Raw genomic sequence first — 14,670 nt, 5'->3', positions numbered from 1 at the left:
TCCAAAACACGTCTTTATTTAAGTTCAGTATTGTTGTTGCAGATGAAATATAAGACAGAAAACGTGATTCAAACATGTTCCAGTGGGCTAGATATTAATTAACAGTCATACAAACATCTTTACTGAAGGCTCTCTTCTTGACGGTTGGTCTCGCGCATCCATCATGTTTGTAGTTTGTTTACACTTTTCACCCGCGTTTGTAGTTCTAAATCGAATTCACCTCCAACACGCAATGCACTGTGGGCAATATCAGCGGTTAGAGCAGTGTTTCCCAACCCTGTTCCCAGAGGCACACCAGCAGTACATATTTTGGATGTCTCCCTTACCTGCCCCGTTAACATCAGGTTTTGGAGTCTCTTCTAATGTTCTAATGAGTTGATTCAGGTGTGTTTGATTAGGGAGAGATTGAAAATGTGTACTGTTGGTGTGCCTTTAGGAACAGGGTTAGGAAATACTGGGTTAGAGTATGGACGCTTGCACACTTAACATTATTACCGAAAATAGTAAACTATCCGGGAACTTTTGGCATACTCTTCTCAACATACTACGATTTAAGACTAAATCTACGTTCAAATACTATTTAGGATGGATAGTATGCGAATTGGGACGCAGCATCGGTATCGGAACTGGGGTTTGAAAAATCATGATGTCATGAAAGCCTCGTTTACTGAAACCACATGACTTTATGAATCATATCATATGAGAGTTCTGGTGTTTCCGTTTACACGAAAATGGAAACGTTAACGAAAATGGTATTTCCTTTTACGAAAGCCGTTCACACGCAAGCGTCCATCAGGATTAGCAGGCTAGCAGAGAAACTCCATTGAGAATACTGTGGTAAAGACATTTAAAGACATGGCGCGGAAAAATGTAATTTAATGTACAATCCGAGACCTACTTTATATCGTTTATCAATCAGGCAGTGGAGATCATTGATTTTTAAAGAAAACAGACTTTAAACGCGTCAATTTTGTAACGGCATACAGTTCATCGCGAGCCCTTGACAAATGTTACTGAAAAATGAAAAGTCTGCATACCAATGCATTCTGAGAGCGCACAGAATTTTGTTGACTACAGATTTAAAATATCTTGATACAAAAATTCTGGGAAATGCAGTTAATCCTGCAGAACCTGTGTGGAGCTATACCAAATATGTCTATATTGGACGCCAAGAACAGAAACATCTTCACGCTTCACCTTTTTTTCTGCTTGATGCTCTTCTCAGTATTAGAGCTTTTTTATATATAGTAGAAGCTTCTTGATCACCAAATACTAAATTATGACTTTGTATTTAGGACCTTTGAGTAGTTCAGTACACATATGGAGGTTTAGATGCAAACGGGAGTCTTGTTAGCCGCAATTTTCACATAATAATCCTACAATATCCCATTAATTCAACAGATAGCCTGAGCCAAAGACTATAGAATACACAACACAACACATCTTACTCCAGCCTGATCTCACGAGAAAACGCAAGTATTTTACATTTTGTCAGTTTAGTGGCTAATTCGTACGAGTTCAGTCGCACGAAATTGTACGATTTTAAAAAGGAGGCGTGGCACCGAACCCCGCCCCTAAACCCAATCATCATTGGGGGATGAGCAAGTCATACTAAATTGTACGAATAAGATCGTACGAATCCATACGAATTAGCCACTTAATCAAAAAGTTACGAATTGCCGTGAGATTGTGCTGGTCACTCGTATAGTTTTGAATGGGGAAAAGTGTAACCTCAATTTGGCGAATGAAGGCCCGCCTTCTAGTACAGGAGCCAATCATCGATCACTATAGCCTAACGATTCATGGGGGAGGGGCTCGGACCAGATGTGAATTTCTGCAGATTTTGTTTGGAAATTAAAGGGCACCTACGGTGAAATATCTACTTTTCAAGCTGTTTGGACAGACGTGTGTGGATATAGCCAGATGGCACAAATAAACACATCTCTATTCTCACAATGAGTTTCTGAGTTCTCTCATCCTTCCAACAGAGTTTGTTCCTCTGAGGTAATCTGGGAACATGTTCAGTGCTGAGAATACATTGCAAAAGCATTTCCTGCTTATTCACATTTGTCATTAACAGCGAAAACAGTTTAATATAGGCGTCTCTGAAACTGTAAATATTTCACTTTAATTTTGTTTAGGCTAGATTATTATTTTATTTAACAAACCAGCACTATCTCACAGCAATTCCTGTTTTGGCGCATATAACGGACTTGTTTTGAAGCGCTTCCCCTCAAATGGTATTCGTTATTCTTGTTTGTAGATAACTGACCAACAAAAGATACATTAAAATTACGTTTCAAATAAAAAATTATAGCAAACGAAATTAGTTTCAAAAAGATATTTATTTTTTTGTTTTGTGCTCCTCTACTAAATATATGGGTGGATGGTTTGTTTCGCTCTGAGGAAAATAAGGATTTAATGAATGCTTCGCTGTTATTGTATCACAAATCTCTGTCATATGTTTGTTAATTTTTAATAAGTCATTATTTTAAAGATTATCTCTTGAGCATCTGATTTTTCCCTGCTGCTGCTTATGTGCGAAGTTTAGGCGAGGGATTGTTTATTAAGAAACTCATGGCAGGAGAATATACATTTAGGTTTCACAGAAAATATCTTAATATTCAAAAGGAATCATAAGTTCGATCCTACCAATGTCGAAACGAATGCCCTTAATGTAAGTAACCTAATGTAGTCATTAGTTATCTGCAAGCATCAGTGTTTATTGAGATTGAAATAAGATAAAAAAAGTAAATAATACACTTATATATGAAGTAAATCATATCTCAACGCATTTACTGGGGCACTCGAGATTTTTACTGGGGCACGTGCTCCAGTGAATTGGGTCTAGCCCACAAGTCAAGATTTTGTCAAGAAAAAAATAGCATAATCTGACACAGTGACCGACAATAAAAATCATGTGATTTGACTGGGGCTTTAAAGGGACTTTGCCTGAGCATTGTAGGGAATACCAATATGGCAGTGCGGTGGCGTCGCCTTTATTGACGTCATAGATTTTTCTGCAAAACAAGCCTCTTTAAGACACACGGTTCAATCTTAAACAAATAGTACGTCACTATTACGAAGATAAACCATGTTAAAAACAAACAAACAAACAAACAAAATAATAACATGTTTTTGTTAAACTGTGGTAACCAGAAATCAGTTCAGCTTTTCTACTCTAACCTTAGCTTAAACAATAGCATTTGTAGTAAAACTGGCTAAAAAACTGGTACTAGGCCAAACATATATTCACTAAACTTTTACTATAATAAAACCATGGTTAATTTTTGTAAAGGTTAACATCTTAGCCTTTGCTTGCTAATAACTGCACTAACCCTGCTGAAAAATCCAGCCTAAGCTGGTCGGCTGGTTTCAGCTGGTTGACCACCCTGGTTTTACAGGGGTGTTGGCCATTTCCAGCCTGGTCTTAGCTGGTCAGGCTGAGAAATGACCAGCTAAAACCACCCTGGTTTAAGCTGGGCATGGTTGGTTTTGGCTGGTCTCCCAGGCTAGTGTGGTCAAGCTGGTTTAGCTGGTCATCATTTCACCAGACTGAAAATGGAATGGCCTGGAATGGCCAAAACACATCTAAACCAGGGTGGTCAACCAGCTGAAACCGGCCTGGAATGGCCAAAACACATCTAAAACCAGGGTGGTCAACCAGCTGAAACCGGCCTGGAATGGCCAAAACACATCTAAAACCAGGGTGGTCAACCAGCTGAAACCGGCCTGGAATGGCCAAAAAGCATCTAAACCAGGGTGGTCAACCAGCTGAAACCAGCCTGGAATGGCCAAAACACATCTAAAACCAGGGTGGTCAACCAGCTGAAACCGGAATGGAATGGCCAAAACACATCTAAAACCAGGGTGGTCAACCAGCTGAAACCGGAATGGAATGGCCAAAACTCATCTAAACCAGGGTGGTCAACCAGCTGAAACCGGCCTGGAATGGCCAAAACACATCTAAAACCAGGGTGGTCAACCAGCTGAAACCAGCCTGGAATGGCCAAAACACATCTAAACCAGGGTGGTCAACCAGCTGAAACCGGAATGGAATGGCCAAAACACATATAAACCAGGGTGGTCAACCAGCTGAAACCGGAATGGAATGGCCAAAACACATCTAAAACCAGGGTGATCAACCAGCTGAAACCGGAATGGAATGCTCAAAACACATCTAAAACCAGGGTGGTCAACCAGCTGATACCAGCCAACCAGCCAAGGCTGGATAAGCAGTTTTTTCAGCAAGGAAAAACAATCCATTTTTAGGCTTGATAAAAATAAATGACATTTCCCACATGAAAAAATCTCTAGGATAATTTACAATAAATACTAGTGTCTTTGAAACTTTACTATAGTAGTGTATTTGAATTCATGTGTTGTGACAGTTCTATTTGCTGTAGTAATACAACAACTAAAGAAATATAAACAATTTAGCCAATACCATAAGTTACATCCATATGGTATATTATACTACAATACGCCACAGTTTACTCTAACTATACAACAGTATTTAGTACAGTTCATCACTAGTTAATACTACAGTATTCTGTAGAATTCGTTACACAAAGCTGTAAATACTTTAATATTTACACTATAACTGACAACTATAGCATAGTTCAAAAACAGTATATTCACTATAAATCACTGTCGTATTGTTTCATGTTTAAAACGCGCTGATTACTGATGGTGTCCGCTAGATGGCGCAGTCAGATCAGGCAATGGGGGATGATGCAGCATGTTGTAGTTTTTGCAAATGAAAACGCTTGTATGAAAAACGTTAAATAAACACAGAGTGATAAACGATCATCTAAAATAACAATAAAAAAGCTCAAAGAGTCTGTCCTGTTTTGGTTTCCAGCATTAAACAGTGTTCAAACTCTCCAATGAGAAGTGTGGCTCTTCATTTACGGGCGGCAGCATAATTGGCCACAAACCAATCACACGTCTCCTTGATGGCTGGAAAGAAGAAAAAGCTTTCTGTAAACATTGAAAATCATGATTCATTTAGATTAATTAATTGAGTTTACCCATCAAAAATATTTCTACAACAATTTAAAATCATGAATGCTTTAATGAAACTATTTCACATTTATTCCGGTCTTGCCAATATACTCAACATTTTTGGATAAATGTTGAAACTTTCATTCCTCATATTATTTTCCTTATCTTATAAACATGTGATTCTGGGTTATTATGTTAAGAGTGGCTCTTTAAAAGATGCTGGTTTTATTATAAATTTTATTCTATCATATAGTACATTTCACATATACAAAAGTCAGTGTGCAAAAAGCAAATCTCTATTCATGTTGCCAGAAAACGTGATGTAAATTAATATAAAATGTAAATAAAAGTGATTTTAAAATAGTGTAAAAATAAAGCAACTAAAACAGATAATATGTGCTCCTCTTGAACATTTTTTTGCAGTAAATGTTTGTATTTTCTGTACCAAAGGTGCACTGAATAACTTATGTTATTAACCAAATGTGAAGAAAAAAATATATATGTATAATATAATGAGTGTAATAATAAATCATTCATTTTCTTTTCATCTTTGTCCCTTTATTAATCAGGGGTCGCCACAGTGGAATGAACCACCAACTAATCCAGCATATGTTTTACACAGCGGATGCCCTTCTAGCTGCAAGCCATGATCCGGAAACATCCATACACTCTCTTTCACACACACACACACACACACTACGGACAATTTTGCTAATTCCATTCCCCTATAGCGCATGTGTTTGGACTGTGGGCGAGCACCCGGAGGAAACCCACAACAACACGGGGAGAACATGCAAACTCCACACAGAAATACCAACTGACCCAGCCGGGACTCGAACAAGCGACCTTCTTGTAGTGAGGCGATCATGCTACCCACTGCGCCACCATGGCGTCTATATTATTAACGTTATATAATGCAAGGGTGTAGTTCAAGTTTAAGTTCAAGTTGCTTTATTGGCATGACATTCAATACAGTATTGCCAAAGCACTTCAAGTATGTAGTATACTAAAATCATTAAATAATAAAAATTAAAAATGATAATAGAGTAAATAAGACATAAAAGACAAAAAAACAACAACAACAAACAAACAGATAATGTATTTGATAAATATAACAATAATAATAATAAAAAGTCTAGATTATTTAAATAAGATACATGAATTTACATTAACCATTTCTGATTGTGTGTAGGGTGTAAACATATTTTGCAGCTAGTCTATACGTCAGTTCATTCTCTCCGAGTATATGGTAAAGTCATTTAAATTGAGAAATGAATCAGTCAATGTTTCAAATTGGGTAAAAAATATTTCTCTAGTTGTGGTGTATTTGGGGCAGAACAGACGGAAGTGCATCTCATCCTCTATTTGTTTTGTGTCACACTGTTTACATATTCTCTGTTCTTTAGGAGTCCAGGATTTTTGATGTCTGCCTTTTTCTATTTGTAGGTCATGATCACAGAGGCGATATTTAGACAGAGTGTGTTTTTCTTTGAATTGTTTTAATGATAAATAGTTTGCCAGCTGTGTGGTTCTGTTTAGGGCTGAATAACTTTGAAGTTTAGTTTGGAGGTTAAATTCAGTTTTTAGTTTTTCATCATAATTATATTTGAATGTTTTGTCGATGTGTTTGTGAAGGTTTTGTTTGGGGACGGGTTCGGTTTGAGTTTTCTTCAGTAGTTCAGATACCAGTGTGTTTAGAGAATGAGACACTACAGGTTTTTCATTGGCCAGAAGGGCTTTATATTGGACAAACTGGGGATATATATATAGCTACAATTATTTAACTGCTATAAAAATATATTATTAATTAATCAATCCTCTGTTCATAAAATGTATTAAGTTAAATTGAATAGTCAGCCCCGTAGCCGAAGGGGATTCGGGTAATTTGAAAGACCAAAAGTTGGATAATTATTATTATATTTGGATTTTTCTTTTTTAAATGGCCAAATTCTGACTGAGGAACGTTGAAAGTTCTGGCCAGTTTGTTATTTGCCTGTGGGTTCCAGTTTTTATAATTGTTTTTTTTCGGGGTTTTCATCTTTATTTTGACAGGACAGTAGAGAGAATTGACAGGAAAGTGTGGGGAGCAGAGAGATTGGAAGGATCGACATAGGACCTCGAGGCGGGAATTGAACCCGGGTCGCCGTGAACACCGGAGTGCATGTGTCGATACACTTTTCACTACAATAGGAACCGACAGGCTCCAGTTTTTAATTTAAAACAAGTTCTAACAGATTTCTAAAAATAAATGTAATGATAGATGATAATAAACTTGTATTTTAAATATAAGTATCTTTTTCATATTTCTTTATTAGAAATGTTCATTATTTATAAAACTGTAATATAAAATGTACAGTTTAATTGCACGTGGGCCTTATAGTCATTCATGTTGTTTTCGGCTTAGTCCCTTTAGTAATCAGGGGTCGCCACAGCGGAATGAACCACCAACTTATCCAGCATGTTTTACACAGCGGATGCTCTTCCAGCTGCAACCCATCACAGGGAAACACCCATACACTGTCATTCACACAGATACACTACGGACAATCTACCTTACCCAATTCACCTTAACCCGCATGTGTTCGGACTGTGGAGGAAACCGGAGCGCCCGGAGGAAACCCACGCGAACGCAGGGAGAACATGCAAACTCCAAAATGCCAACTGAGCCAAGCGAGGCTCGAACCAGTGATCTTCTTGCTGTGAGACGACAGCACTACCTACTGCGCCACCGCGTCACCCCAGGCCTGATAGTGTAATGTTAAAAGAATGTTTATTAATTGATAGAGAGTTTAATAAAGACGTCCGTTTATTTTAGCCTAAATGCAAATGAAACATGTCTCACATATCAGTATTGATAAAGCATGGAGCCTAGGCTGTAGTTTTTCTGACAAACTGTTTCATATTACACATGCTACTCTGAGAGATCAGGAGAACTGGCAGGGATCATACACTTTTACATGTAGCTGCTTATTCTGCAGTTAGTTTTCAGGGCGTATTATGCACAGACTACATCAGTCTGCTATAATGACAGACTGTGCGTTAAAGCCAATAATATCCAGCTGCAGGCCCGCAGAACCATACACGTTCTAGGCACACACAATCTGGCACACACTATCTAGTCATTATTATCTGACAAAGTCAATATCGCAGATACTTTGCTGGCCTTGCTGAAAGATCTAAATTGCACAGGTTTATTTTATATAATGCATTCATTCATAATGAAGGAAATAGCAAGTTAATATAGGCAATAATACATTTTACATGTAATAAATGTAAAACACTATATTAATATTTTACTCAAGCGATTTAATAGTGTGTATATAGTGTTTCTAATAACTTTTTAATTAATGATTTCCCACATTAAATACTGTAGTAGGCTTAATTTATAGTAAGCAATATATTGTTTTTAAACCAAAATGTAGCAATAGAAACAAATTAGCTATTAATAATTAATCAAAAAAATAATAAGTAAATATATATATATAACAGCTGTGACAGTTTAGTAAAATATATTAGTTTATAATTAGATAATCAGTTTATAACTATATTATAGTGTCTTTATTTATTTTTATTTACATAATTTGGGTTCAGAAACTGCAGAGACATTAAAATGATCGTTACGATATAATAATAATAACTGAAATGGGAAGCCATATTTGTGAAATTCAATAGGTGGCGATAATGCTAAGGAGTTAAGTTACCATATATGGTTTGCGTAAATCGTGTGTGCTAGATCAGTGTTTCCCAACCCTGTTCCTGGAGGCACACCAACAGTACATATTTTAGATGTCTCCCTTTTCTGACCCATTAACTTCAGGTGTTGGAGTCTCTTCTGATGTTATGATAAGTTGATTCAGGTGTGTTTGATTAGGGAGAGGTTGAAAATGTGTACTGTTGGTGTGCCTTCAGGAACAGGGTTGGGAAACACTGCTAGATTGTGTGTGCCTGAAACGTGTGTGGTTCTGCGGTTCTGCAGCTGGATACATCTCGTTAAAGCGGGGGAAAACACGAGCATTATCATGATGGACTCATTCAGTAGCGAACTAGAGTTTATGCGACTTACACTTTCCCTTGACAAAAAGCTCCTTATGTGCACCTTTTTTTTGCTGCCGCCATCCTCACTTATGTGTCACCTTATTCTTGCACGGGAAATTCCCCTGCACAATTTTGGCGCTCGCTGTTTGTATCATTAGCAGCTACAGCCTCTCACGTGACAGCAGGGAAAGCCACAGCCAATCACAATGATCATATGTGTTTGGGGGGGGCGGGAACTTGAGGAGAGATGTGATTTAACCAAGCGGCAACCTCCCGCTCTCCCTCAGGAAGCCAATACGGAAATAACTGAAACTGCAATTCATCAAAATCCCACTAGTCCTGGCTCCATAATAGAGCAAATTGCAATTGAGCCCACTGTTAGAATGGCCAACTTTACAGCAGAAAAAAAGGTGTTTACAGCCTGGTACAAAGAACGATTTTGGTTCATATAGCTATTATTACCCTCCATGACAACTGTGAGGGGGGTGAATTTTTTTATAACTCATCCATTTCCTTTATATTAGGTTATATTAAGTTTGCATAATTAAGGGCGTGGCCACTTGAGTGACAGCTAGGTCTCGCTGGTCGCCGTCACTTCACCTCAGCTGAATCCGGCAGATTAGCCACTGATCTCGGCATATTCATCGTATTTTTGTGTTGTTTTATGTGGCTTTACACAGTCAGCTGCCTTTTGGACTTATTTCTTACAATTATCAGATGATATGGGATGCTGTGTGCATTTAATTGTGCTCACAAATCATTCACGTGGCCTCGTTTCCCATGTGAGTAAAGTTATATGCTTATATACCATCTCTATAAGTGTAATTGTTTTATTTGAGATCATTTATCATTAATATTTTTCTTTAGACCCGTAAAGCACTCCAGAATGTGACAGATTGATTAGCTGTAGGCTCTAGAACAGTCATCTGAAGCGTTATCATACAGTGTTATGCTGGAGTTCATCAATAGTCTTGCATTTACTAACACACACTATAATTGAAGTGTTTGGAAGTATTTCGCGTTTTCCTCCTGTAGAAAAACGTCATAAGAACACTGCTTAGTGGCTCAATGTGTTACAGCAGTGTTTTAAAAGTCTAAACACTTTATTGATATAGTGTACAGCCAAGCACATGTGTTCAGAACACAAACGAGTCGCAGGTAATAAAGTATCAAGCGTTTCTCCCAAAGTAAAGTCTGTCTGCCAGGTCTAAGCAAAGTGCCAGCAGGTGTCTGTAGCTCCGCCCACTCTCCGCCTCTTTGCCCTTGTTTGGTATCCCGCCGTGGGTGCGATGACGCGCGAACAAAATGGCGACGGTTGGCCGCGCCTACTTGTAGCTTCTTTTTCAGTGTTCAGAAACCTATAGGTGACGTCACGGATACTACTTCCATATATTTTACAGTCTATGGATTTAACCCTTTCTGCATGTCTATAGTTTAATATTGACGGTGTGATTTTTTTTTTTTTAAGTGGATTAAATTATTGGTGGGGACATTTTATTAGTTGGCGGATATTGGTAGGGACGCGTCCCCTCCGTCCACCCTAAATCTACGCCCCTGATATAATGTAATAATAATTAGTGTAATGTGATTGTGTTCCCTCTCCTCTTTTTATTATTATTTTCTGCTGCTTTTCTTAATTAATTCATCTTGTTAAGGAATGTGAAGTGATTTTGTCGTATAATTAAACGGTACATGCTGGTTCTTGTTAATAAAGCAAATAAGAAAATCATGATGTATCTCTCCAGTGGGAGTGTGTGTGTGTGTGTGTGTGTGTGTGTGTGTGTGTGATCACCTTCTCTGAATGGAGTGAACTTGAAGTCTGGCAGGTATTTGCGTAGTTTGGCGTTACTGGCGGTTTTCTTGAACTGTCCGTCTGCTTTACTGGTGTCATACTGAGAGGAGTTAGAGTTAAGGTTTGTGTTTTGAGGGTTAGTTCACACTGAAACTAACTAGCATGATCCTTTTAGTGATAGCTGAAGATCAGCATCTTAAAAACAATCTAAACCCATGGTTAATTGTTGTAAAGGTCAACATCTTAGCTTTTGTTTGGTGATGACTGCATTACAACCAGCTTTTGTATGATTTTTTATTTTATTTCCCACATAAAAAATTAAAGAGTGCTGTAATTCATATTAAATACTAGTGCAGTGGGTCTCATTTAAAAGTGTGCATTTTATTTTGTTAAGTGTTTTTACCTGTAAGCACATTACAGTGTTAATGTTTAAACTATGTATAATGTTTAAAGCGGCTAATAGAAATAAATATATATTATATATAATGGAAATAAATAAATTCCAATTATTATGAATATTTATCTCGTTTTTGAACCGTGCAGTGCTTAATTAGGCCGACTACGCTACTGTATTTCAATACTGGTCATTATGTTGGTACTTGAAGAGAACATTTTTTTCTGAGGTGGTACTTACACTACAGTCTTTTAAGCATATAGTAAGGCATTAGAATAAATGTGTTGTGATAATCCTATGTTTGCTGTGGTAATACAACAACTATATAGCACTTACACAAATTAGACAATATCATAAGTTACAGCTATAGGGTACATTATTCTACAATACACCACTGTAGAAAAGCTAAGCTAAACAGTAAACTGCTTTACTGGTGATGTACTGAGAGCGCTGAGAGCTAAGGTTTGTGTTTTGAGGGTTAGTTCACACACTGAAACTACTTCCAATGATTCTATTGGTGATATTTGAAGTTCATCCGTCCATCCATCCATCCATCCATCCGTCCGTCCATCCATCCATCTATTATTCTGTCTGTCTGTCTATCTGTCCGTCCATCTGTCCGTCTATCTATCTATCTATCTATCTATCCGTCCGTCCGTCCGTCCGTCCGTCCGTCTTCATTTCTTTCTTTTCGGCTTAGTCCTTTTATTAATCTGGGGTCGCCACAGTGGAATGAACCACCAACTTATCCGGTATTTGTTTTAAATACATATTCTGGATAAGTTACAAACTCTCCCATTCACACTAATACACTAACTTAGCTTATCCAATTCCCCTATAGAGCATGTGTTTGGACTGTGGGGGAAACCGGAGCACCCGGAGGAAACCCACACCAAACTCCACACTGAAATGCCAACTGACCCAGCCGAGACTTGACCCAGCGGCCTTGCTCTTTTAAACAACACTTGCAAAAAAAATTAAAATTCCACATAGGGCTAATAATTAAACTTTTCAAATTAATATTTTGCATATATTTTTATATTATATTATATTATATTATATTATATTATATTATATTATATTATATTATATTATATTATATTATATTATATTATATTATATTATAGTACATTAAACTGTATATATTTTTATTTAATGCAATGTCAACATTTCAGGTTATTTTCATGACGATACAAATTCAGAAAACATTAATTCATTCATCAATTCCTACAGCTTAGTCCCTTATTTATCAGGGTGACCACAGCGTAATGAACCGCCAACTAATCCAGAATATTACACAGCGGATGCCCTTCCAGCTGCAACCCAGTACTGGGAAACACCCATGCACACTCTTTTGCACACACTCTCATACACTACGTCCAATTTAGTTCATCAATTCACCTATAGCACATGTGTTTGGACTGTGGTGGAAACCGGAGCACCCGGAGGAAACCCACACCAACACGGGGAGAACATGCAAACTCCACACAGAAACGCCAAGATTTTTTTTACATTAATAATTGATAAAGCTTCCTAGAGTCAAGAAGTGGATTGTTTGTTTGTGTATTAAAGGATACAATCACGTCACCTGTGAACTCCAGCGCTTCAACCACAGCATCCGCAGCATCCTTAATGGACAATTCATCCTCCTCACCAACTACATAGAAACATGAGGTCAAGACGAACAAATGAATACAGCATCTCTAAATCTGTTTCTCAATTATGGCTGACCCACATATTAACCTTCATGCAAAGTAAGATAAATGCAAGCAAATTAAAATTTACTGGAATAATACGGCTGCTTCTCACTCAGGGCTTCTGTTTATGTTAATGAGGAAGAGATGGTCACTAGTGGGCGGGGCTTTCCCCGTCTGATGACACGTACAAAGGGAGAATGTCAATCAAAGGGTTTCTGCAGACTGTTTATATCAAGTCTGATTATAAACGATAGAATTAATTCATGTTCACCATTAGAGGCTGGATATATTCACACACTGCTGACACACAACTGTGATTAAACACCTTATAAAAGTGATTTTTGTATGATAGGTCCTCTTTAAAAATCGCTAATAAGGTCTATATTTCTAATAACGCCTTTCGTTGCTGATGTCTGTACTAAGAAATGTATGCAATACAATATTTATAATAAAATGTTATAACTAATTTCATACTATTTCAGGGAAGAGAAAGCATCACTACAACTTCTGAAAGTGGAGCTTTACTGCTGCATATAAAATAAAGCAGACGTTTTAACAATGTAAACAAACAGAAATCAAATGATGACAGAATTTAGGTTGTGTGAACTGTCTCTTTAAGAATGAAGTTATTGTAAATGTGGGTTGTTTTCATAGTTCCTTTAATTTTGATGCGACACTATTTTTCAGCACGAATAAAAATCTGTTAATAATTTGGAGTTAATAACAACAACATGTTATTAATAATAGTTAATAACAACAACAACATGTTATTAATAATAGTTAATAAAAACAACAACATGTTATTAATAATAGTTAATAAAAACAACAACATGTTATTAATAATAGTTAATAAAAACAACAACATGTTATTAAAAAGTTAATAAAAACAACAACATGTTATTAATAATAGTTAATAAAAACAACAACATGTTATTAATAATAGTTAATAAAAACAACAACATGTTATTAAAAAGTTAATAAAAACAGCAACATGTTATTAATAATAGTTAATAAAAACAACAACATGTTATTAATAATAGTTAATAAAAACAACAACATGTTATTAATAATAGTTAATAAAAACAACAACATGTTATTAATAATAGTTAATAAGAACAACAACATGTTATTAATAATAGTTAATAAAAACAACAACATGTTATTAATAATAGTTAATAAAAACAACAACATGTTATTAATAATAGTTAATAAGAACAACAACATGTTTTTAATAATAGTTAATAAAAACAACAACATGTTATTAATAATAGTTAATAAGAACAACAACATGTTATTAATAATAGTTAATAAGAACAACAACATGTTATTAATAATAGTTAATAAAAACAACAACATGTTATTAATAATAGTTAATAAAAACAACAACATGTTATTAATAATAGTTAATAAAAACAACAACATGTTATTAATAATAGTTAATAAGAACAACAACATGTTATTAATAATAGTTAATAAGAACAACAACATGTTATTAATAATAGTTAATAAAAACAACAACACGTTATTAATAATAGTTAATAAAAACAACAACACGTTATTAATAATAGTTAATAAAAACAACAACACGTTATTAATAATAGTTAATAAAAACAACAACACGTTATTAATAATAGTTAATAAAAACAACAACATGTTATTAATAATAGTTAATAAAAACAACAACATGTTATTAATAATAGTTAATAAAAACAACAACATGTTATTAATAATAGTTAATAAAAACA

The 14,670-nt window shown here is 35.9% G+C and overlaps 2 protein-coding genes across 2 annotated transcripts in view; both read right to left on the bottom strand.

Moving 5' to 3' along the window:
- The window catches only part of gfus.2 (GDP-L-fucose synthase, tandem duplicate 2), an 84,977-nt gene that overhangs the window by 43,421 nt on the left and 26,886 nt on the right, over positions 1 to 14,670 (bottom strand). The window lies entirely within an intron of this gene.
- Positions 2,703 to 14,670, bottom strand: part of gfus.1 (GDP-L-fucose synthase, tandem duplicate 1) — a 38,840-nt gene continuing 26,872 nt past the window's right edge. Inside the window, exons 8-10 of the mRNA XM_056445619.1 lie at positions 12,806 to 12,885; positions 10,835 to 10,934; positions 2,703 to 4,962 (exon numbers count right to left, since the gene is read on the bottom strand). Of these exons, the coding sequence (XP_056301594.1) occupies positions 4,907 to 4,962; positions 10,835 to 10,934; positions 12,806 to 12,885 (236 nt within the window). The 3' untranslated portion in view covers positions 2,703 to 4,906. The remainder of the gene's footprint in view (positions 4,963 to 10,834; positions 10,935 to 12,805; positions 12,886 to 14,670) is intronic.

This window comes from Danio aesculapii, chromosome 20 (genome assembly GCF_903798145.1).
Source record: "Danio aesculapii chromosome 20, fDanAes4.1, whole genome shotgun sequence".
Classification (NCBI taxonomy): Eukaryota; Metazoa; Chordata; class Actinopteri; order Cypriniformes; family Danionidae; genus Danio; species Danio aesculapii.
The sequence above is the reverse complement of the archived record's forward strand: the minus strand, read 5'-3'. Positions and strand labels throughout refer to the sequence as shown.